Raw genomic sequence first — 26031 nt, 5'->3', positions numbered from 1 at the left:
TTCACCATATTTGCCAGGCTGGTCTCCAATTCCTAACCTTGTGATCCACCCACCTCAGTCTCCCAAAGTGCTGGGATTACAGGCGTGAGCCACTGCACCCAGCTCAGAATCTATAATATGTTATAAAAAAGCTAACTATATTTAGATTTGTTAGCTAAGAGAAAATTTGAAAAAACATCTTTTATTAAATGTTAGAAGCAAACTTTTGGTGCTGCAAAAGAAATAGTACTTGAATGTAAATTTTCTCAGCAAGGCAATATTTACTTTTATAGAAGGGTGCATCTCACGAATGGAGCAATGGCAAGAGCACACCTGAAGAAGGGAGGGAAAGGGGTTCTTAGCCCTGACACAGGTAGCCCCTACTGCTGTGTCATTCCCCTGTTGGCTAGGGTTGGACTGCACAGTCTAAACTAATTCCCATTGGCTGTTTTAAAGAGAGGAGGTGTACAAGCCAGAGTGGTGAGGTGAGCAGTTTGGGCGAGAAATACTTTTATGGAACAGGTGACCAAAGGTGACTCAGGTCAGAGCAGGTGACCAGGGGTACAGATGTAAACCACTGATTAGTACTGGTGAGAAGGTTGTTTACTAAAACTGGAGACATAAACAATGAAGAAGTTAAACTTTAAAATGGAGAATAAAGAATAAGAGAGCTGAATATACTGACATACTGATTCTTTGAAGAGAAATTTAGAACTCACTGTATTTAACATTAAAATACATAAATAAAACAGTTCAAAATTACTTCCTAGGGGATTTCACTAAGAATTAGTTTAAGAGTTAATGTAATTTTTTATATATATATATGAAAAACTAAGACTACTAGATGTAAAAAAAACTAATTATTCAAAGAGCGTGTTTAAGGCCAGGTGTCATGGCCCATGCCTTGTAATCCCAACACTAGGAGGCTGAGATAGGCAGATCATTTTGAGCTTAGGAGTTTGAGACCAGCCAGAGCAACATGGCAAATTCCAGTCACTGGTTAAAATAAGGAAATAAACCGGGCATGATGGTGCACTCCTGTAATCCCAGCTACTCCAGAAGCTGAGGTTGGAGAATCGCTTGAACCTGGGAGATGGAGGTTGCAGTGAGCCGAAATCATGCCACTGCACTTCAGCCTGGGTGACAGAACAAGCTTCTATTCGGCCTGGGTGACAGGACAAGCTTCTATCTCAGAAATTAAAAGAAAATAGAGAGTGTATAAACAAAAGAAAAATATGCTCTTGATGAAAAAAGTTAGAAACATTTGTCTGTTTTGAAATTACTTAAAGGTTGTTTCAAATTGAAAAAGTAAAAATAATGTAGATTAAAATAAAATATAAAATGTTAAAAAATGGACCGGCATCGTGGCTTGCCCATGTAATCCCAGTACTTTGGGAGGCTAAGGCAGGTGGATCACCTGAGACCAGGAGTTCGAGACCAGCCTGGCCAACATGGTGAAACCGCATCTCTACCCTCTACTAAAAATACAAAAAATTAGTCGGATATGGTGGTGCACGCCTGTAATCCCAGCTACTCGAGAGGCTGAAGAGGAGAATCCCTTGGACCTGAAAGGCAGAGGTTGCAGAGAGCTGAGATCATGCCACTGGACTTCAGCCTGGGCCACAGAGCAAGACTCTGTCAAAAAAAAAAAAAAAAGAAAAGAAAATTAAAAAATTATAAGAAATTATAAAATATGTATAAAAATCTAGAGAGGTCAAAAAGACCAATGTACTTTATTTTATTTTTCTTTTCTTTTGTTTTTTTTCTGGGGTGCAGTGGCATGATCTCAACTCACTGCAACCTCTGCCTCCCGGGTTCAAGCGATTCCCCTGCCTCAGCCTCCCGAGTAGCTCAGCTATTTTTTATTTTTTATTTTTCGTTTTTTTTTTTGAGACAAAATTTCACTCTTACTGTTCAGACTTGAGTGTATTGGCACGATCTAGGGTTACTGCAACCTCGGCCTCCCGGGTTCAAGCAATTCTCCTGCCGCAGCCTCCCGAGTAGTTGGGATTACAGGCACGTGTCACCACGCTCAGCTAATTTTGTATTTTTGGTAGAGATGGGGTTTCACCATGTTAGCCAGACTGGTCTTGGACTCCTGACCTCAAGAGATCCACCTGCCTCGGCCTCCCAAAGTGTTGGGATTACAGGTGTGAGCCACGGTGCCCGGTTGAGGGACTTACAACGTTTTATCAAATTGGCTTTATTATTGATAATACACTATTAATAAAGTAAAAGTTGATTTTCTCTGGAAAAAAAATTTTATGTATTATTAATATACATAAAATATTTTTGTTCACACTTTGAGTGCATTGAAAAAGAGAGCAAAGAAGAGACAGGATTTTCCCATGCTCTGGGGTGGGCCTGGCTGAGCTCAGGGAGGAAGCCCTGCCTGCCTACGCTGGCACTCCTTCATTCAGTCCAGTGTCTGATCACATCTTCTGTCACTCAGGGCCCGAGAAGGCGGGGTCTTAAACGTTATCTAATCAGGGAAGCTGGACTGGGAACTGTCCAATCAGGCACAAAGCTGAAAGCAGACAGGGAGGCTTCCGGGATGTGGCGGGGTCTTTGTCTCTCGCTGCCGCTGGAGCTCTAGGTCCCCTCTTCACTGCTCTGTATCCTGTGCTCCAGGAAGCCCAGCCTATGTGGCCCTGTGACCTGCAGGTATTGGAGATCCACAGCGAAGACGCCAGGAACCCCTGGAAACCTAGAAATGGTGAGAGTGCTAGGTGCGACGTCCCGAGAGAGGGAACGGGGCTGGTTGAAACCGGTGGGAAGCGGCTGTGGCGGGACTCAGGCCTCTCCGTATTCAGCTCCACGATCTGTGCCCCGAGTTCTCCTTGCCCAGCTCGGCCTCAGTCCCCTTCAACGATAAGATGGCGGCTGCGCTGACAGCCGGGCTCCGGGCGTCCGGTCTCTTCCCTGCTCAGTGACTGTGCCCTGGCCTGGAGCCCTCTCTGGGCAGCTCTGCACCCGCAGCGCCGCGTCTCTTCCAGATTGTGCAGGGACAGCGGGAGAGTTGTCAGGGTAGAATCCTGACTCGGGGTGCTGGTTCATGAATAGGAAGAATTTTAGTCCGTGGGCTTCCCAGGGCCTGTTTTTTTCCTATTAAAAATTTATGGACGTCACCTCGAGAATATTAAATAATTTAATTAAAGAGTGATTCAAAAATTTTAGAGCACCCAGCTATGGTTTGTAATCTGTGGTCTATGAAAGGACTTGAAGGAAATATTTTTATAAGGTTCATGATAAAGAACCAAATTGAGTAATTTGTTAGGTACAGTTATGTAGGGTTTTTTTTTGTTTTGTATTGTTTTTTTGAGGAGGAGTTTTGCTCTCTCACCCGGGCTGGAGTACAATGGCATTATCTCAGCCCACCGTAGCCTCTGCCTCCTGGGTTCAAGCAATTCTCCTGCCTCAGCCTCCCTAGTAGCTGGGATTGCAGGCGCCTGCCACCACACCAGGTCAATTTTTTTTATTTTTAGGAGAGACGGGGTTTCACCTTGTTGGCCAGACTGGTCTCGAACTCCTGACCTCTGGTGAACCACCCACCTTTGCTTCTGAAAGTGCTGGAATTAGAGGCGTGAACCACCTCTCCCGGCCTCGTTTCTTAGTTTTTACAATCAAGGTAGAAATATCCTGGTTATGTAATCAGAGCTTAATTGGCATTTTATACTTGGTTAAGCCTAAATTTTGTTTCTGCCAATGTAGTAATTTACCAAAAAGTGCTCTTGAGTTTAGAGTTTTATTTTCAGAAGTAGAAATCCGGGGACTAGAGACACCTCAATCTAATTGCCTGCCACTTAATGATTTTCACACTCCACAGGGGACTGATTTTTCCCTGAATTTTTTACATGTGTCCCAAGCAGGGCCTCAAGTCCACCCCTCATCCCCTATTCCTCCAGGCTAACTCTGGCTTGCAGTAAAATACTAAATTTCCAGTTTCGTCTGACATCCCCAAATGCCAGTTTCTCCTCCCTAATTCACTTTATCAACTATTTGTCCTGTAGTGTACATTTTGATACCTATTTTAATCATTTTTATTTTTAAATGTTGAGACATTTAAAATGTCTCACTACAACCTCTGCCTACTGGGCTCAAATGATCCTCCTGTCTCAATCTCCCAAGCAGCTGGAATTACAGGCGCCTACGACCCCGTCTGGCTAATTTTTGTATTTTTAGTACAGACAGCATTTCACTATGTTGGCCAGGCTGGTCTCAAACTCCCGACCTCAAGTGGTCCACCCGCCTCGGCCTCCCAAAGAGCTGGGATTACAGACGTGAGCCACCGCATCTGGCCAATTAATTATTTTTTTGACAAAGCATTTGATGGCACATTTAAAAAGATTTGTTTTCTTTTTGTAAATATTTCCTATGAGAAGGAAGCAAATAATAATTTCCTGACACTGTATTGTAAAATATCTCTGTGCATTTTTTTCTTCTATTTTCTCTAGACACAGATATCTTATCAGAATGTTTTTGGGTCACGTTTTCCTTTTGGAAACCTTATAGGGTGATGTGTCTTCAGTCACCCTTCAGTTTTTGCTTGAACCTGGGTTTCAGTACTGTATGGGGATAAACCAAGACACCCACCATGGCTATGTCTGCTAGAGTGTCTAGTGAATATTAGCTTCTGGGTCATATTCTCTCCTAGGACAACCTGAGGTATTGAGTGTAGCTTCCCAAGTGTGCGCGTGGATGCCCAGAGGCTAAGAGACATTTCCTGGTGCACCTTTTTTTAAAGTTAATTCCTTGAGACATTAATATTGCCTTCACCCAATTCAGCTTTCATTTCTTGGAGACACATTGCTGGTCAGCCAATCAGATACTAATATTGAGGAGAAAACAAATAATTTCTGCCTCCTGGATTCCTTTAGGGGGCAGAAAAATAGTACAAGAAAAAAAGTAAAAAAATTTCTAGAAAAAAGATACCCACCACTCCAAAAGACAAAAAAGAAAGAAAGAAAAAAAAAAAAACCAACCCAAAAAACTGACCCCAGTGAGATGGTGTAAGAACTTGCAGAGTAAAATGCTCCTGAGGCACTCACTGGGGACATAGTTCAGAGTCTCCTGAGAGGAGGTTATTGAGCACTTAAGTGAGCATGATGGGGTGGGACAGTCTCTCAAGTAATTGAATGGCCTGACTTGACACATGAGGAAGACATCTGTACCTTGAAAAGCTTTGTTCACTTCCTTTGACCTAAGGGTTTTTTTTTTTTTTTTTTTTCCCTGTCTTCTTTATTTATTTATTTATTTATTTTTGAGTCGAAGTCTTGCCGTGTGGCCCAGGCTGGAGTGCAGTGGTGTGATCTCAGCTCATTGCAACCTCTGCCTCCTGGGTTCAAACATTCAAGGAATTCTCCTGTCTCAGCCTCCCCAGTAGCTGGGATTACAGAGGTGCACCACCACGCGCAGCTAATTTTTGTATTCTAAGTAGAGATGGGGTTTCACCATGTGGCCCAGGATTCTCTCGAATTCCTGCCCTCATGATCCTTCCACCTTGGCCTCCCAAAGTACTGGAATTACAGATGTGAGCCACCGTGCCTGGTTCTATATCCTGGTATTTTGATTTTTGAGTTTAATGCTAAATTTTATGTGATGAAACTTAGTACCTCCTAGAAGTGTTCCCGTGTGACTATTTTATTTATTTATTTATTTTTTGAAATGGAGTTTCACTCTTGTCACCCAGGCTGGAGTTCAGTGGTACAATCTCAACTCACTGCAACCTCTGCCTTTTGGGTTCAAGTGATTCTCCTGCCTCAGCCTCCTGAGTAGCTGGGATTACAGGCGCTTGCCATCACACCCGGCTAATTTGTGTAATTTTAGTAGAGATGGGGTTTCACCATTTTGGCCAGTCTGGTCTCCAACTCCTGCCCTCAGGTGATCCACCCACCTTGGCCTCCCAATGTGCTGGAATTACAGGCATGAGCCACTGTGCCCAGCTAATTGTTTACTACATGATTTTTGATACAAATAATAACATAATACATTTATTGTCTGGAAGGAATAAATACATTTGCTTTTCTTACTGAGGTGTAAGATGTAAGCACCTTAAAATTTTCTTCCCTTATATGAACACTGTTTGCGTAATTTTGCTGAATTATTCTACCACCTAGTTATAGTTTCAAAAACCAAGTTAATAATTCTGACATAGAAATTAAAGCTTAAGCCCAGTGACTCCAAGCTAAGCCTAATTTTAAAGGCCCAGTTAGTTCCTTTTGGGGAGCCTCCCCTGCAGATGTCCTAGCCTGCTCACCCCAGCTATGGAAGAAGCCTCTTTACTGAGAGAATCTACAGAGCCCTGGAAAGCTGGCAACCCACACGCAGATGCAGTTAAGGTTAATGTAAAAGGGTATTAGGAGGGTCTTGCTGAAGATGAAGTTATTGTTTTGAGGCAGTTTCTAGACTTTTTCAAATAAAAGTTAGATACATGTAAAAAATTGAATTTCAAAGGAGTATTGCAACAGGAGGAAGTAGCAACTATAAGATTTTCAAAGATTGAAAAGATTAGGCAGACAATGACTTTTATTTTTCCTAGGGAAAAGCAAACAGGATTAGTAATGAGGTAGGAGGGGAATGTTTACATGGAGGGTAATAAAATCAGATTTTAGATCAGAGAACGTTTTACCCTGAGGTCAGCATGTTCTTAGGATAAACATAAAATGGGGTTGTATGGTAGCTCAGCCTGAGATTAGCTCAAAGTTCAGGAGCCTGTGGGAAGAAAATATACTTAAGTTCAGTTTGATTAAGAAGTATTTTATGTTTACCACTGGAGACAAAGTCAACTGATTTTTAATGAGAAAAAGGAGAAAATGCGCAAAGCATTTTTCTGGCTGTGTGATAGGTAAGAAAAGAGAGCAAAAAAATAGTTGCTGTCAAGGTTTCAGAGAAAAGGGCATACTTTATACACTGTCAACAGTTTACATTAATTCAACCATTGTAAAAAGCAATGTGGCAATTTCTCACAGAACTAAAAACAGAATTACCATTTCACCAAGCAACCTCATAATTGGGTATATACCCAAAGAAATATAAATTATTCTGTCTTAAAGACACATGCACAAGAGTGTTCACTGCAGCACTATTCACAATAGCAAAGACATGGAATCCAGTTGAATGGCTATCAATGGTAGACTGGATAAAGAAAATATGGTATGATCAGGCACAATGGCTCATGCCTTTAATCCCAGCACTTTGAGAGGCCAAGACAGGTGGATTGCCTGAGCTCAGGAGTTTGAGACCAGCCTGAGCAATATGGAAAAATCCCATCTACAAAAATGCATCTCTAAAAAAAATACAATAAGAAAAATTAGTTAGGCATTGTGGCACACGCCTGTGGTCCCAGCTACTTGGAAGGCTGAGGAATGAGAGTATTGCTTGGCCCACCACGATGGCTTATGCCTGTAATCCCAGAACTCTGGGAGGCCAAGGTGGGTGGATCACCTGAAGTCAGGAGTTCAAAACCAGCCTGGCCAACATGGTGAAATCCCATCTCTACTAAAAGTACAAAAATTAGTCAGGCATGGTGGTTTTGGGCATCATAATGAAAAGCGTTTTTTGTTTGTTTATTTGTTTTGTTTTTTTCCCCATAAAGTGTTTTTGGAGAATACAAAAGATAGAGAATTTTATTAATCATAGCTCTTTATCATCTATGTACTTCATCTTTTTCCACCTTTATTCTTGGTCTCATATTTTTTTCACTTGATTTTGTTGGGGTTGTACCTTTTTTTTTTTTTTTTGAGATGGAGTTTTACTCTTGTTGCCCAGGCTGGAGTGTAATGGCACAATCACAGCTCACCGCAAACTCCGTCTCCCAGGTTCAAGCGATTCTCCTGCCTCCATCTCCCGAGTAGCTGGGATTACAGGCATGTTCCACCACACCCAGCTAATTTTGTATTTTTACTAGAGACAGGGTTTCTCCATGTTGGTCAGGCTGGTCTTGAACTCCTGATCTCAGGTGATTCACCTATCTCAGCCTCCCAAAGTGGTGGAATTAGAGAAGTGAGCTGCCACACCTGTCCTGGGTTGTATCTTTTATGTGAAAATGGTAAATGTAACTACAGTGTTCTGCTGAGTTCTGTGAGTAGCTCTATCAAATCAGTACGTTTCAGTAACATTATGGGAGTCCCCAGTTTTTAAACAGTATCTCAGAAGCATAGATGAGCTTACAGAGTTTGTGACTGGCATCTGCAGTGAGGACAGTGTTGTGAGACTGAGCCCTGAATCAAGGTCTGTGCTGACTCTTGGTGGTGTCAGAATTCAAGTGTTAGACAATAAGTTGGTGTTGGAGAATTGCTTGGTGTTCACAAACTCTACAGATTGGGTGCTAGAAGAAAGCTATCACAGACTCCTGGATTAGAATAAACCTCTGGGTGTCCAGGAATGAGAGGCTGTGCTCTCCTCTACACAGTCTGTCACACTATCCCTTGTTCAGTGATTCCAGCTCCCCTTCCATAGTGACAGAGAACCTAAAACTTAGAGGAAGGGAGCTGTGATGGCAGATCCCCTTTTGCCACAGCTGCCACCACAAGATTTTTACCCACTAACTAATATACTCACTAGACATTAATGTGTCCACACCTCTCCCAGGACAGTGAACCACACTCAGGAATTTTACTACAGCATTTTTGATCCTAGTGTTTTTTTGCCAAAAACTTATATAGAAGTGTCTCCAAGTCTCCTGGCGTATTCCCACCTCCAGACACTGAATCTGCAGCAGCAATCTGTTCTGTCAACCAACCTAGGGTTCTGGACCACCTGTTCATAAACTCATCTGCCTGCATGGACCCAGAAATAAATCAAGTGCCACTATCTGTAGCACAAACTGGTCCTTCTACCTGGACTGCACTCTTCCCCACCCAGGGAGTTTTTTTTTTAACTTCTGCTTTTGGTTTAGGGGTACACGTGCATGTTTGTTATACAGCTAAAATTGTGTCATGGGAGTTTTGTGTATAGATTATTTTGTAATTAAGGTACTAAGTATAGCACCAAAGAGGTATTTTTTTCTGACCCTGTTTCTCCTGCCACCCTCCACCCTCAACAAGGCCTCAGTGTCTGTTGTTTGTCTCTGTGTTCATGTTTTTATTATTTAGCTCTCACTTATGAATAACCTGCATTTGGTTTTCCATTTCCGCATTAGTTTTCTTTCTTTCTTTCTTTCTTTCTGGTTTTCTTTTTTTTTAGACAGTTTCACTCTTGTCACCCACGCTGGAGTGCAGTGGCGCGATGTTTGGTTACTGCAACCTCCGCCTCCTGGATTCAAGCAAACAATTCTTCAGCCTCAGCCTGCTAAGTAGCTGGGATTACAGGTGCCCGCCACCATGCCTGGCTATTTTTTATATTTTTTAGTAGAGACGGGGTTTCACCGTAATGGCCAGACTGGTCTCCAACTCTTGACCTCAGGTGATTTGCCCGCCTCGGCCTCCCAAAGTGTTAGGATTACAGGCGTGAGCCACTGCGTCTGGCCTCTGCATTAGTTTTCCAAGAATAATGGTCTCCAGCTTCATGTTGCTGTAAAGGGCATAATCTTGTTTTTGGTTATTGTTTTCTGTTTGTTTGTTTTTTATGACCACACAGTATTCCATGATGTTTATGTATCATTTATTTTTATTTTTTTTTATTTTAGAGACAGGGTCTCACTGTTGCCCAGGCTGAAATGCAGTGGCATGATCGTGGCTCACTGCAACCTCCACCTCTCGGGTTCAAGCAATTCTCCTGCCTCGGCCTCCTGAGTTGCTGGGATTACAGGTGCCTGCCACCACGTCTGGCTGATTTTTGTAGTTTTAGTAGAGACGGGATTTCACCATGTTGGCCAGGCTGGTCTCGAACTCCTGACCTTAAGTGATCTACTCACCTCCAACTCCCAAGGTGCTGGGATTACAGCATTGTGCCAGGCCCTTTTTTTTTTTTTTTTTTTTTTTTGAGACAGTCTCACTCTTGTTGCCCAGACTGAAGTGCAATGGTGCCATCTCAGCTCACTGCAACCTCCGCCTCCCGGGTTTAAGCAAATATCCTGTCTCAGCCTCCCGAGTAGCTGGGAGTACAGACACCCATCACTACCGCGCCGACTAATTTTCATATTTTTAGTAGAGATGGGGTTTCACCATGTTGGCCAGGCTGGTCTTGAACTCCCGACCTCAGGTGATCCACCCACCTTGGCCTCCCAAAGTTCTGGGATTACAGGCATAAGCCATCGTGGTGGGCCAAGCAATACTCTCATTCCTCAGCCTTCCAAGTAGCTGGGACCACGGGTGTGTGCCACCATGCCTAACTAATTTTTCTTATTGTATTTTTTTTAGAGATGGGATTTTTCCATATTGCTCAGGCTGGTCTCAAACTCCTGAGCTTAGGGAATCCATCTGCTTTGGCCTCTCAAAGTGCTGGGATTACAGGCATGAGCCATTGTGTCTGATCATACCATATTTTCTTTATTCAGTCTACCATTGATAGGCATTCAATTGGATTCCATGTCTTTGCTATTGTGAATAGTGCTGCAGTGAACACGCTTGTGCATGTGTCTTTATGACAGAATAATTTATATTTCTTTGGGTATATACCCAATTATGAGGTTGCTTGGTGAAATGGTAATTCTGTTTTTGGTTCTGTGAGAAATTGCCACAGTGCTTCTTACAATGGTTGAATTAATGTACACTCTTAACAGCAGAGTATAAGTATTCCCTTTTCTCTGAAACCTTGACAGCATCTACTTTTTGACATTTTAATAGCCATTCTCACTGGTGTGAATGGTATCTCATGGTTTTTCTTTGCATTTCTCTAATGATTATTGATGAGCATTTTATTACATGCTCGTTAGCCAAATGTTTGTCTTCTTTCGAAAAGCATCTTTTTAATGTTTTTTGTTTACTTTTTAATTAGGTATTTTTTTCTTGTAAGCTATTTAAGTTTCTAATGGATTCTGGATATTAGACCTTTGTCAGAAGCATAGTTTGCAAATATTTTCCATTATTCTGTAGGTTGTCTGTTTACTGTGTTGCTGGTTTCCTTTTCTGTGAAGGAGCTTTTTAGTTTAGGTCCAATTTGTCAATTTTTGCTTTTGTTGTAATTGCTTTTGGTGTTTTCATCATGAAATTGCTTTTGGTGTTTTCATCATGAAGTTTCTATGTCTAGAATGGTATTTCTTCAGTTATCTGCCGGGTTTTTTATAATTTTAAAATTAGCATTTCGGTCTTTAATTAATCTTGAGTTGATTTTTGTGTATGGTGTAATAAAGGGGTCTAGTTTTAGTCTTCTGCATAGTGCTAGCTGGTTATTCCACAACCATTTATTAAATAGGGAATTCTTTCCACAGTTCCATTGTTACTTTTGTTGAAGATCAGGTGGTTGTAGGTGTGTGGCATTATTTCTGGGCTCCCTATTCTGTTACATTCATCTATGAGTTTGTTTCTCTACCAGTTCCATGTTGCTTTGTTTACTGTAGCTCTGTAGTATAATTTGAAAACAGGTAATGTAAAGCCTTCAGCTTTGTTGTTTTGCTTATGTTTACTTTGGCTATTCAGACTCTTTTTTGGTTTTATATGAATTTTACAGTAGGTTTTTTTTTTAGTTCTGTTAAAAATATTTTGGTCATTTGATATTAAATAGCATTAAATCTGTAAATTTTGGAGGACAGTCTGATCACTTTTAGGATATTGATTTTTTCTATTTATGAGCAAAAAGTTTTCCATTTATGCCATTTCTGACTTCTTTAAGCATTGTTTTGTAATTCTTATCATAGAGATCTTTCCCCTTCCTGGTTAGCTGTATTCTTAGATATTTTATTCTTTTTGCAGCAGTTGTGAATGGGGTTATGTTTATGATTCATATTTAGCTTGAATGTTGTTGATTCGCAGGGATGCTACTAATTTTTTTCCATTTATTTTGCATCCTAAAATTTTTTTTTTTTGCCAAAGGCATGTAAAAATGTATTTTTACTTTAAAAAATAACTTACTTATAGTAATATTTTGCCTGTATCTTACCAACATGTAGCTGACAGTTAAAATTTTGCAATATAGATATAATAAAGAGGGATATATAAGAACTACAAGAAAATCTCCAAAACCCATAAAGTTCAAATGTGAAAACAGAAAAGTTTTAACACTAGAGAATTCGCTATGGTGAGCCCAAGCAATATATAGAAAAGAGTCTAGAAAAAAGGCTGAGGTGTTAAATACATTTTTACTTCCTCTTGCTCAGAAAATGTTGGAGAGCTGTAAAGTTCTTTTTGTAAAGTTTCTTAAGGTGACTCGCCCAGCCCTTCATAGCTAGTGCCAATCCTGGCCAACCCAGATTTCTTGTGTGTCTGCAAACAATGTGTGAGCCAAACAGCACCAGTGCCTGCTGAAAATGGGTTCTGACTGACGGATTTCCTCATTTTGCCAAGACAGGAATTTTTTTTTTTCTAAATTGTTTTTGCAAACAACGCATAACAGGCTAAAAAGAAATACTTTATAAGAATATTATTTTAGAAAACCCATCACAAAACTGCAAATACAGCTTCGGAAGCCCTTCTGTTCAACTGTGGTTAGTTTAGTTTGTTTTTGTACCTTCCACTCCAAAGGAGATAAGTTGGCATCCTGTTACTTACTTTTTTCCATGACATTCAGCACCTCATCCAAAAGTGAGGGCCCCATATCAAGCTGCAGGGAGAGGAGGGAACCTGCAAGGTCAGAGAGGGACTCCTCTGACGTACTCTTTCCCTTGATGAGCTCGCATGGCGCGGGATGGGGAAACACGTCTTTGACTGGCCAGTCAGGGTACTATTCAGACAGGCTGGAGGAGTGGCTGTCCCTGACCTGTCTGGACTGAGATGCAGAACCGCTGGAGCCCCATGAGGTGTCTCCTTGGTGGACTTTTCCTTTCTCCAACAGACTGCTTTTCACCTAAGCTTTTTGCTCCATGATGGGCTTGCAGCTAAGCCTTGGCAGTTTTATTGGTCCAAAGGACTCCTATTTGGAATTAAATTTCACCAGTGACAATAAGAGCATTATGAGAGCTTGGGACCCTCCAGTGATCGTGAGGGAGATGGCATTTTTGACCACTGAGGAGGGTGTTTCTGTGAACACAGAGTCTGAGGTGCCGTTTTACCAGAAGAACGTATTATGCCCAGGGAACTGATCCAGATGTGCTTTCTCCTAGTTTCCAGGTAAAAGCTCATAGTTCCCTTGAAGAAAGGAAATATCCCCAAAGACGTCGTGCTTGGCCCTCTTTGCCGATTTGGATGGTGTGGCAAAAGTCTCCAAGAGGGGGACTGATAATATCGGGAGACAGAATGTCTCTCAGTTTAAATTTCTTTCCTTTCTTATCATTAGCTGCTTTCAGGTAAATTGGGGCCTTGGCTGGCATTTTGGAATTTGAGAATGTGTGTTTTGCAGTCGGGAAAAAGGGCCACTTTTTTCACAGATGGTATGTTTCTGAAGAATACTTTTCGATAGGAACTGTCACATCATTTTTCTCAAGTGGCTTCAGAAGTGGCTCTAGCTGTGTGTGGTTCCGGCGTGTTGAGCGGTTACCCACAGGGAAGGGAGGCCACCTGAGTGCACTGCCCTGGCCAGGCCGCAGCTCCCCAGGTGCCTCGCAGCCCGGGATTGGTTGGGTATGGAGGGCTGTGTTCTGAAATTATACTGAAGTTATTTGTAAGTTTAAAGAGCTTTTCTGCCAAGACTCTTATGGTTTTCCTGATGTAGAATCCTATTGCCTGCAAACAGGGATAGTTTGACTTCCTCTTTTCCTGTTTAAATGCCTTTTATTTTTATTGAGGTGGAGTTTTGCTTTGTCGCCCAGGCTGGAGGGCAGTGGCACGATCTTGGCTAACTGCAACCTCTGCCTCCCAGGTTCAAGCGATTCTCCTGCCTCAGCCTCCTGAGTAGCTGAAATTACAGGCACGTGACACCACGCCCGGCTAATTTTTGTATTTTTAATACTGACGGGGTTTCACCATGTTGGTCAGGCTGGTCTGGAATTCCTCACCTCGTGATTCACCCGTGTTGGCCTCCCAAAGTGCTGGGATAACAAGCATGAGCCGCTGCATCCAGCCAAATGCCTTTTATTTTTGTCTTTTGCCTGATTGCCCTGACCAGGACTTTCAATTTTATGTTGAATAGTAGTGTTAAGAGAAGGCATCTTTGCCTTATGCCAGTTTTCAATGAGGGATGCTTCAAGTTTTTTTTTTTTTTTTTTTTTTTTTCCTTTTTGAGATAGAGTCTCCCTTTGCCTCTCACGCACAATCTCGGCCCACTGCAGCCTCCACCTTCTGGGTTCAAGCGATTCTCCTTCCTCAGCCTCTTGAATAGCTGGGATTACAGACACCTGCCGCCATACCTGGCTATTTTTTGCATTTTTAGTAGAGACAGGGTTTTGCTATGTCAGTCAGGTTGACCTCAAACTCTTGACCTTGGGTGATCCACCTACCTTGGCCTCCCAAGTTGCTGAAATTAAAGGAATGAACCACTGTACCCATCTGCTTCCAGGTTTTGTTCATTCAGTATGTTGGTGCTGAGGGTTTGTCATAGATAACTTATTTTGAAGCATATACCTTCAATGCCTAGGTTGTTGAGGATTTTTAACATGAAAGATGTTAAAGTTTACCCAAAAGCTTTTTCTGCATCTGTTGAAGTAATCTTGTGGTTTCTGTCTTTAGTAGTTCTGTTTATGTGATGAATCACATTTACTGATTTGTGTATGTTGAACCAACCTTGCATTCCCAAAATAAATTCTACTTGCTCATAGTGGGTTTGCTTTTGGATATGCTGCTGGATTTTGTCAGTATGTTGTTGAAGATTTTTGTATCATTGTTCAAAGATATTGGCCTGAATTTTTTTGGTTTGTTTTATCTCTGCCAGGTTTTGGTATCATAATAATGCTATTCTTATATAATGAGTTGGTGAGAAGTTACTTTTTCTTAATTTATTAAAATAGTTTTAGTAGAAATAATACCAGCACTTTTTTGTACATCTGGTAGAATCCAGCTATGAATCTGTCTGGTCCTTGGCTTTATTTGGTTCGTAGGCTATTTATTACTAATTCAATTTTTGAGCTTCTTATTCATCTATTTAGGGCTTTGATTTCTTTTTTGTTCATTCTTGGAAGGGTGTATTCCTTAATAATTTTTCATTTTTTTCTAGATTTTCTCATTTGTGTGCACAGAGGTGTTCATGGTAGACTTCAAGATATTTTTGTGGGGTCAGTGCTAATATCTCTGTATGTGTAGTTTGTATAATTTTGAGATTTTTGAATTTCCTGAGGATTTTTTTATTTCTGAGTATGTGGTCAGTTTTAGAGTGGTGATAAGAAGAATGTATGTTATGTTATTTTTAGATGAAGAGTTCTGTAGATACCAATTAGGACTATTTGGTCAAGTGTTGAGTTTAGGTTATAATATTTTGTTAATTTTCTTCTTCAGTTATCTATTAGTGCCTGTGGGATGTTGTTGTCTCCCACTATTATTGTGTCAGAATCTAAATCTCTTCATAGGTCTCTAAGAACATGCTTTATTCATCTGAACCTATGAGTTTTATGTAACACCTTTCTCTCTTCTGTTTTGTCTTCCATAAACATTCTTTTGTGCTCTCCCAGTGTGCAAAATTTAGATGTCCAAGAGTTCAAGAACATGTTTAGAGACGTGGCTGTTGTAAAAGTAAATATAAATTAGAAATAAGAGACTACAAGTAAGATAAAATATCTTACTAAAATCTCTTTTCTTATAACATTTAGATTATGTGTAGATTTTTATCTCCCTTTTTTTGAAATATATGTAAATCATATTAACAGCTAAATAAACCTTTTGTCTTTTTTTTTTTCTCAGGATTATCTTTATCTGGGACCTGAGATTTAATTGCTTCATTTTTGCTTTGGCAAAAGATTGTTCTTATGATTTTTAGTCTTTTAAAGTTGACACAGATCTGTTCAGAGTAACACTCATTTCAACAGCACACAAAAATTGAGCGTAAAAATAGGATTAAATTTTGCAATATAGGAAAGATACTGAGTAAGTTGACAGAAACCTGATTATCTATGATAATTATTTGCCGGCTAAAGTATTTATACTACAAAAGCAAAAAGAGTTCAGTTTATGGCCGGGCGCGGTGGCTCACGCTGGTAATCCTAGCACCTTGGGAGGCCGAGGCGGGCAGATCACCTGAAGTCGGGAGTTATAGACCATTCTGACCAACATGGAGTAATCCCGTCTCTACTAAAAATACAAAATTAGCTGGGTATGGTGGCGCATGTCTGTAATCCCAGCTACTCGAGAGACTGAGGCAGGAGAATCACTTGAACCTGGGAGGTGGAGTTTGAGGTGAGCCGAGATCATGCCATTGCACTCCAACCTGGGCAACAAGAGCAAAACTCCCTCTCAAAAAAAAAAAAGAGTTCAGGTTTTAAACTGAAGTGTGGAGTGCATTTTCATGCCTTTGTTTCTGTTTATTACTTCAGTGCAATTAGCATAGTTATGTGTAATGTTTGTAGACAACCTGCATTCATATACATTCAACTGTATTTTCTACAAGAGTATAAAGCCACAATATTTACTTTGAATGAATTCCTTAGTTGTTTTAACATTGTGATTCATACTTTTGAAATGTAGTTTTTCAACTGAATTATAGTTACAGAAAATTTTTAAAAATTCTATGTACATTATGAGTAGTATATTAAAATTATTCATAATTACATATTTATATCTAATATCCAAAGAAAATTTACTACCAAATTGTTACAGTAGATATTAGTCTGATATGATTATTAATTTAACCAATAGGGATAGTTATAGGTAAGTATAATTTTAGTGTGTTTAATTTCAGAAATTGGAATGCTGCTATTACAGGACAAATAAAGGCAGGTGATTTGGCCACCCAAAAACTGTAATAACTCTTTAATTAGTTATGTTGCAGGCTCACGTATATTCCATTATATTAATTAACACAGTCAAATTTTAATTTTTTAATCAAAAAGTGCTGGTGGTAGTTGTCAGATATATTTCTATATAGATGCCACATTTAATGGGCAGCAGATTAGAGAGCAGCAGAGATGGAAAAAAAGTCTTTTAAAATTCTACTAATAATATGCCCCCTTTCTTCATAACACTCATGTTTCTCATGCTATGAGTAGCTATGCACTTTGGATACTTAGAGAGAGATTCTTTTTAGAGGAATATTTTCTGGCTGACTTGATCAATCTTATATGTAATCTCAGTTTTTTCTTAAGATGCTTTTAACTTCTTTTTTTTCTCTCAATATCATCTTTCTTGGAATGAGAGCTGTTTTCGTTTCGAATGCTTTGTGTATCTGTTTTAGAAGCCCTATTAGTATCCCATAATGTCTGTGAAAGTTGTGGGCTGTCACAGTGAGAACTCTTAGAGCTATCTCTATCTGGATGCATGCTGGAAATCCAGCAGTATATTTTCCGTGTCACCATTGTAAATAGAAACTGTGGCTTACATAATGCTCATATTCCCATTATTGTGAAGGCTCAATTCTACCCAGGAGGCCTGCAGGCTCTCCTTCTGCAGGTCAGGCTTCACTTTTTTTTTGAAATGGATTCTTCCCTGTTGCCCAGGCTGGAGTGCAATGGTGCAATCTCGGCTTACTGCAGCCTCCCCCTTCCAGGTTCAAGGGAGTCTCCTGCCTCAGCCTCTTGAGTAGCTTGGATTACAGGTGCCCACCCACCATGCCCAGCATATATATATGTGTGTGTGTGTATATATATATATATATTTTTTTTTTTTTCACCATGTTAACCGGCTGCTCTTGAACTCCTGACCTCGTGATCTGCCCACCTCGGCCTCCCAAAGTGTTGGGGTTACAGGCATGAGCCACCACACCCAGCCAGGCTTCACTCTTTGATGTGACACTGAAGTGCTCCTGCGGCAATTGTCATTCACCTGAGTTGAGCTGCCAGCCGTGAGCACTGTGCTGTGGGCTGCAGTGGCAGATGGTAGGAAACAAAAGAGGACACTGGCCACCAGAAGAATGGAAGCAGGAGTGTACTAGCCCAGTCCTCAGGGAGTAGAGAGCCACTGCTTTAAAATACAAGTAGCCAAAAAGATAGCACCCTATTCTTTTTTTTTTTTTTTTTTTTTTGAGACGGAGTCTGGCTCTGTCGCCCAGGCTGGAGTGCAGTGGCGCTATCTCGGCTCACTGCAAGCTCCGCCTCCCGGGTTTACACCATTCTCCTGCCTCAGCCTCCCAAGTAGCTGGGACTACAGGCGCCGCCACCACGCCCGGCTAGTTTTTTTTTTTTTTTTTTGTATTTTAGTAGAGACGGTGTTTCTCCGTGGTAGCCAGGATGGTCTCGATCTCCTGACCCCGTGATCTGCCCGTCTCGGCCTCCCAAAGTGCTGGGATTACAGGCGTGAGCCACCGCGCGGGGCAGATAGCACCCTATTCAACCACTTGTAGAAGAGTGAAAGTCTACATTCAGCAGGCAGCTGGCTTCAAGTTGCAAAACTACCTTCTGCCATGAAGATGTGAAAAGCTTATTTTGTCATTGAATATGACCAATTAGCATACAGAGATGGCCTCCCCAGTGACCAGGTGAATTTAGGATGAACTACCTATGACATGGCGCTGTACATTCTTCTACTTGTGAACTAATTATGGTAACCGTCTTTATTTCTTTTCAATCCTTAAGCAGATGGATTGTAATACATGTGACATTCAGATTTAATTGTGTAATGAAACAGTTTTCTTTCTGTTCCATTACTGCAGTTTCTGTGGTGCTGAAGAGAATTAATAAAAATTATATTTCCCAAACACTCTGTAGAATTACCAGACATAATATAAACACATAAGGTGCCAACCAAGCTTTACTCTAGAGGGGACTTTCCCTCTCAGGCTTCCAGTCAACTCACAGTTATGCTGTAAAATGCATGCTGTCAACTAAATATGCATGCGGAATTATGTCTCTGCCTATTTGGTAGTTTCATTTTCTATTTAGAATCAGCCTGAGTCTCTCTTGCTGGTTTATTATTGGACCATCAGCCCAGGGTCACTGGAAATGCTCTCACAATCACCAAGGTGTCTTTGAGACATTTGAAAATCTCTCCAGAACAGAATTGTGTCAGACTGACTAGAGTGGTTAATTTTGCTTCTGTCTTAATGTAAAAGAAATGTTTGCTCCCCACCTCATACAAGAGATGTCTTTGGTTGGTACCCAGATGAGAGTTTCTCTAGTTCCCTGGTACTTGAGTGAAAAATGGTGAGGAGGTCTGGAGACTCAAACGAATAAACTAATTGCTTCCAATTCATATATTCATTAGAAAAATAGATGAAGCAGTCATGGTCCCTACCATGCAAGAAATTTTAGTGTAGACTAGCAACTGGATAAGTGGTTTAATTATGCATCATATGGTGGATACAATAAATAGATGTGTGCAAAAATATGGGCTTTATTTGGGCCATTTTCTTTATATTTTTGTGACTTCTGATGTCTATACCTGAACATATATTAATAAGAGTTATTATTGTATTTTTTATGCCCTGCTAAGAATACTTATTTATCATTTAAAAAATTATTCTAGAAAACCTTAAGGGATTTGTTTAAATTGCTTATTAGTATGTGATAAAAAATTGAAAGGGCAGTGGGGCTAAAAAAGATTACAGTTACATAAACTCTGAGATTTAAGGTTTTTTGTTTTTTTAAGCTAAGCTTAAAAAATGAAATGGAACTAAAAATACTCCCCAGTGGCATAAAGAACAGAATTTTACATTAGCTCTACAACCCGCTTCAGCCCTATTTAGATTCACCCTTTTGAAAGCCTTATTTAGGTCTTGCCCTACCCTGGAGTCTTGCCTCACAGAACTAATTAGAAGAGATCAGAGTTTTGGCTGATGAATCCTGTTGCCTTTTTAGAATTGGTTCTCACAATTTTCTGAAAGCCAAAAGCAGATAAATGGAAAATATAAAATATGTATTATAGGGTCTTAATTTTTAAATTTTTTGTTAAAACTAGTGTTTGCAGAGACATTCCATTTAGCAACTTGTTTTCTGTTCCTACAGATGCAGTAGTTGATTCACAAGTCACAAAATGGTAAATATAAACATAATAATTCATCTAAATTACCTTACAGTCTATCTATATCCCTCTCATCTGTCTATATTTAGATTGTATTCTATGCATTTTAAAAAAAAATTAGTGACAGAGAAACAGAAGAAGAAATAAAAATACTGAGTCCTTATTCTAAATCCTTAGAATTATTGAACACTTAGTATCAACTGACAGGCTGTTATTAGAATTAAATCAAATAATGAGTTATCACAGTGCTCTGTAACATCCTATTGATTACATAATACCTGCTTAATAAACATTGCATTAGTACATGTGCACATGTTGTTTTCCAAATGCAGACTTACTCAGAAATTGCTGCTTTCTGTTTTCTCTATAAACTTTAAAGAGCCAGCAAGTAATATACTTTAAGATAGAGAATGGTTGTCTTCATTTGTATCAGAAGTTTTTGTGTTGTGACAAGAGTGCTGAGTGTAAGGGACTCTGTGCTGTGCCTCATTTTTGTAACGAATGCTAATAATGAGCCCAGGGAGAGTGACATCAGTACTGACAGGGGACTTGTTTAGAACACCCATTTATGGATCATCTCCAAACCTGCAGAATCACATTACATAGAGTGGGACCAAGTTTACCTAGTGATTTATAAGCTAATTAAAGCTTGAGTGACAATGCTTAGGTAAGCGGTTAGGCTTCTACTTAGAGTCACATGACCAATTTACAGGAATCTCTTTACTTGTGCCCTTTTTACAGTTTCTGTTTAATGTTCTGAAGAAAACATCTATTTGTTTTAATTAAGTGCCTCATGTGACTCTAAGGTGCCAGAATCAAGTATGAGAAGTTCAAGATACATTCATGAGCATTAAGTTCTACCTTTGCACTAAAGGATGGTCCAGGAACCTGTTCTATTTAGATTTGTAAGGACAGGACAGTGTGGCCAATATTTATATTCCTGTAGCAGAAATTGCCAGTGTCTGTAGCAGGGGAGGGCACCTAAGGACAAAAAAAAAAAAAAGAGAAACTTGTATTTTTATCTCTGTGGAGCAGCTGATTGTTCCGAATCTTTTCTGTTATATAGGACAGAAATGGGTAGAGGTTTTGTGTCTTGGGCCTTCTGCCTTTGGGTGTGGTGGTAACAGGTAAACATGCGGCGCTCAAATTATTAAAGGCAAATTCTCAAGATGCAGATGTAATTCAGAAAATCTCATCTGAGGAAGAATTCGAGAGGAGGAGGAGAAAGAGAAAAAATGGCTTTTTTTCCAGCTAAACATGTCTCAGATCAAGAGCTATGTCCTCTCTGCCTCATGGAATGCCACAGGTTTAGTACTTGCAAATTTTTACTTCTATACCTGTGTTTTTTCTCCCTATTGAGTTTGTCTTAACTACTTTTTAAAATGCTTATGATAGGCCAGGCGCGGTGGCTCACATCTGTAATCCCAGCACTTTGGGAGGCCGAGCAGGTGGATCACCTGAGGTCGGGAGTTCGAGACCAGCCTGACCAACATGGAGAAACCCTGTCTCTACTAAAAATATAAAATTAGCTGGGCATGGTGGTGCATGCCTGTAATCCCAGCTATTCGGGAGGCTGAGGCAGGAGAATCACTTGAACCCGGGAGGCGGAGGTTGTGTTTTGGTGAGCCAAGGTCATGCCATTTGCACTCCAGCCTGGGCAACAACAAGAACAAAACTCGGTTTAAAAAAATGCTTATGATAGTCAAGGGTCCTTCAAAAATATTTCTTTTCTATCTACCACAGCCTTCTCTGCATCATGGCTTCTTATATGCCATGCAGAATTCTCACCATGAATTTGTGATCTGCAATATTAAAAATGTTCTCTTTATGACTGTTGAACATGGAAAGGTGTGGATAATCTCTTTCTATGGAGAAAACCTGAGATTCTTAGTAAAGATGGATAACATACAATGTTGAGGTTCTTTTTTGTTTATTATCTCTATGCATTACAGGATTAAGAAAATGCTCCTATAAAGAGGGATGGCATTTGTTACCCAGAAAGTTGGGAAAAGATTACCCGGAGATACCTGCTTATTGGGTGTTAAAGAAAGTACTTAAAATCATTATTAAAAATTGTAGAACATGGAAGATACCTGTATCTTGAACTTTGCATACAACTGATGTTTTCGTATGGATAAATTCAGACTGTAATTTACTTTCATGGGGGCAATATCTCAGTAGTGATGCTGTGTCCTTCTGGATGCATGAGCACACTACAGAAACTTGTTCTAGTGCAACTGACATTAATAACTCACTTGCTTAATAAGCTCTCTTACAGATTTTTTCGCTATAGAGTTATTTTTCTCTTCATCATTAAGTATCTTTATGCAGGTGATGTGTATAAACTATCACATTTATTCTGGCAACTGCCCTTTTGTTTTAGGTTTTCTTTGCATTGTTTTTTTTTTGGTAAATGAAAGCTCTCATCTTTGTTTACAGACCAGAAAAACTGAAGAAAACACAGGGTCTTCCACTTACTGGATGTTTGACAAAATAGTCTTTTGGGGTCAAAACATTGGCATTACTAGTGAGCTTTTTAGAAATTCAGTAACCCAGACTTTATTTCAGATCTCCTGAAAAAAATAGTCTGCATTAACAAGATGTCTAGTTTATTGTACACATTAAAATTTGAGGGGTACCTTCTAACTCAACATGTCTATTTTGTCGGAAATATATAAACAACTATGCCTTTTTCATCTAAAAAATATATACAACTCATTCTATATTATGTAAATACAGCACTCGAAAATGTACTTGTTAGTGTTTGTGCCCTCAATTTTACACTTTATCATCTAGACAAGTATCATATATACACTGATGTTGTGGATATTATGCCACTGTCTTTTCTCAGAGTTAGACAATATGTTACAAAATGTTTGTGTGTTGACAATTATTTTACTGGATAATTTCAGCCACTCTTATAAGTCAAAACCAGTTCTAGTCACTTTCTGATTTTACCTTGAGTCAAATGAAAAATTCTGCCCATAGCCATTTTGTAAATCTGTGCGTTTGTGTGTGTTTTCCAGGGACTGTTGACATTTAGGGATGTGGCCATAGAATTCTCTCTGGAGGAGTGGCAACGTCTGGACGCTGCACAGCAGAATTTATATAGGAATGTGATGTTAGAGAACTACAGAAACCTGGCCTTCCTGGGTAAGGAAAATTTTAATACTAAATTTCTAATATAGACTAATGGTGGTTGTCGCTCTTTTTTTTTTTTTTTGAGATGGCTCAGACTGGAGTGCAGTGGTGCGATCTCGGCTCATTGCAAGCTCCACCTCCTGGATTCACACCATTCTCCTGAGTCAGCCTCCTGAGTAGCTGGGACTACAGGTGCTCACCACCACACCTGGCTAATTTTTTTTTTTTTTTGTATTTTTAGTAGAGATGGGGTTTCACTGTGTTAGCCAGGATGGTCTCGATCTGACTTTGTGATCCGCCTGCCTCGGCCTCCCAAAGTGTTGGGATTACAGGCTTCATTTCTTTTTTGTAGAATGTTTTCTGGAAATTTGTGCTTTCGGATTTCTCTTTTCAAGAAAATCCTGGGGATTCGTTGGTTTAGAAAAGAATTTCTTCAAGAAGTTTCATCTTGACCTGAACTTTCCACATTCCTGAGCTGATCTGTGTCCTTCACTTTAGATTAGTGGTAATTTCAGAAGTTTTGTGGCATAAAATACTGTTACACCTTAAAATCTAATTGCCATCACCAGTTTTTGATTCAGTAGTACCAAGCAGTAAAATTAAGAACCTGCAAAATCAAAATGCTTTCTAAATATGTAGACATTTCTGTTACAAATTAGTATATTGGGATAAATTTATTGGAATATTCTATTATATCCTGTTTACTGAGCACATTACTAAGTTGGCAGTTGGAGAATATGAGCAAGATTCATGTTAGTTATTTTTAATAAAACAGGTATTGCTGTCTCTAAGCCAGACCTGATCACCTGTCTGGAGCAAGGAAAAGAGCCCTGGAATATGAAGCGACATGAGATGGTGGATAAACCCCCAGGTAGGTGAGAGTGAATACAACAGACAACATGGATGAGAGGTCCAAAGTCAAGAAGAAAGCACGTCTTTAAAGTGATCTGAGAAGCTATGTTCCAAAGGAAATAGTTTCTGGGAAGCCTGAATTTTTTGTTTAATTATACTCTCACTTCTGCTAGTGCTTATAAATTCTCTAAGAATTCTACTTTCCCTACAATTATCTTTCTTCAAGTTTACAGTGACAGCCAAAGTACTGTTCATGGCATACATGAGTGCACAGTCTGACTTCTTTTTTCTTGTTTTTGTGGACAGACAGATACCTGCATAATTTTGCGACACTCTATTTTTAACTGTTTTTTAAGTTCTCTTTTTGCATTATGTCTGAAATGCGTGAGAGTAGTGGTTTCTGTTCCATTGGGTTTTTTTGTTGTTGTTCTTTATTTTTCTGCACATTTCATCCTGTTTTCATTACTATGGTCTTGAAATATTGTTTGAAATTATAAATTTGATGTCTTTCTGCTTTGTTCTTCAAGATTGCTTTGGCTATTCAAAGTTTATTGTAGTTTCATGTACATTTTAGGATTGTATTTTTCATTTCTGTGTATAAAAAACAATGGAATTCTGATAGGGAGTTTATCGAATCTATAGATCACTTTGGATAACATGACAGTTTCACAATACTTTTTCTTTCAATAAAAGTAAAATATTTCTAAGTTTATTTGGGTCCTCTTAATTTTTTTCATTGCTATATCTTTGACTTAAAAGATTTATGAGCTCCTTGGTTAAATTCATTCTAAAATTGATTATTTCATTGCTATTGTAATTAACATTTTTTTCCCTCTATTTTATCAAATAGTTTGTTTTAAGTGTATGGAACCAAACCTTACACTTGTATGTTAATTTTATATTTTGCTAATTGAGTGTATTCATTAGTTTAAACAGGTTTTAAAGTACTGTTTATATATATATATATAATTACATGATCTACAAAAAGCAACATTTTACTTATTGGTCTTTAATTTCAATGACTTTAAATTTTTCTTTTCACTATTTCGTTTTCCACATAGTTTCAGTCCTATGTTAAAATAGAAGCATTGACAATAAGAAACAGTAGTTTTGCATTGGTGACTGTAAACTTGAAGGAGCAAACACCTGTTCAAGTATTTAAAAACTGGTTTCAGAAAGTAAAAGTCTATTTTTGTTGGGCCCCCATAGTGATAGAATACCCTCTGGGTTTGTAGTGAAGAGGGGTTGTAGCTTGGTCTTAAGTCTGCTGGGCTTGCACAAGGGTCTATCTTTAGATGTGTTGTTAAAAGGGGCTTGGATAGTTGTAATTCTCATTTAATTTTTGGACAGAATGAATATCCTTCAGGACTTTGCTGTGCAGGGCAGTCCCAAAGGCAGGTTTCTGCAGTCAGGCCTGCATATGGTGGGCCTTATATCAGGATGTGGGTGAGCATGGCTTTCACTGAGTACAAGAAAGGATTTTCCCAGGTCACTATGGGTTTCTACATAGGCAGAATAGGCCATGAACTGTGGCTCGGGGAGCTGGAACTGAATCATGGAACTGCTTCAGGGACCACAGTAAAGACCAAGGTCTGCAGGCCTGCCAGCATGGCTATAAATGGGTGTCTTTCTTCAGGCCTCTGGAAGGGCAGGACCTCCCCCAGACTGTGGCTGGGAAGGGTTTGGGATGGTTACAGAGTAAAGTTCAAAATTCTCAGTGGAACCAAGTTAGGTGGAACATTTTCTCATCTGTAGCCAAAAACAGTAGTCCTGTAGTTTGCCACCTGAATGAGGGCCTGCCTTCTAAAAAGGATTATCTTCAATCTTGCGCTTCAGCAGAGTTTCATAACTCCCTTCCTGGATCTCAGCTCTCTTAAAGACACTTATTTTTGAGATAGGGTCTTGCACCATAACCCCGGCAGGTCTTAATATTTTGACCAGAAGCAATTCTCCAACTTTAATGTACCGTGTAGCTGTCATTACAAGGGTGAACCATGATGCCTGGTTCTCTCACAAACACATTTTTGTCAAGAATGGCTGACAAATTTCCTTG

General features: G+C 39.7%; 2 protein-coding genes and 1 pseudogene across 6 annotated transcripts in view; 2 read left to right on the top strand and 1 right to left on the bottom strand.

Annotated features, from left to right (window-relative positions):
• LOC126942223 (zinc finger protein 724) overlaps positions 1 to 26031 on the top strand; it is a 715842-nt gene that overhangs the window by 174454 nt on the left and 515357 nt on the right. The window lies entirely within an intron of this gene.
• The window catches only part of ZNF91 (zinc finger protein 91), a 227612-nt gene that overhangs the window by 174456 nt on the left and 27125 nt on the right, over positions 1 to 26031 (top strand). For 2 of the 5 annotated variants that reach the window (XM_050769479.1, XM_050769477.1), the window contains exons 1-3: positions 2551 to 2695; positions 23012 to 23138; positions 23902 to 23997. In XM_050769479.1, coding sequence (XP_050625436.1) covers positions 2693 to 2695; positions 23012 to 23138; positions 23902 to 23997 — 226 coding nt within the window. In that variant the 5' untranslated portion in view covers positions 2551 to 2692. Of the gene's footprint in view, positions 1 to 2541; positions 2696 to 19969; positions 20001 to 23011; positions 23139 to 23901; positions 23998 to 26031 lie in introns of those variants that run through there. The other 3 variants (XM_050769480.1, XM_050769476.1, XM_050769481.1) reach the window with 3 other exon arrangements.
• On the bottom strand, positions 12556 to 13321 carry LOC126942320 (cdc42 effector protein 3-like; annotated as a pseudogene).

This window comes from Macaca thibetana, chromosome 19, assembly GCF_024542745.1.
Source record: "Macaca thibetana thibetana isolate TM-01 chromosome 19, ASM2454274v1, whole genome shotgun sequence".
In the NCBI taxonomy this organism is placed as follows: domain Eukaryota; kingdom Metazoa; phylum Chordata; class Mammalia; order Primates; family Cercopithecidae; genus Macaca; species Macaca thibetana.
This window is presented reverse-complemented; position numbering and strand designations above follow the sequence as displayed.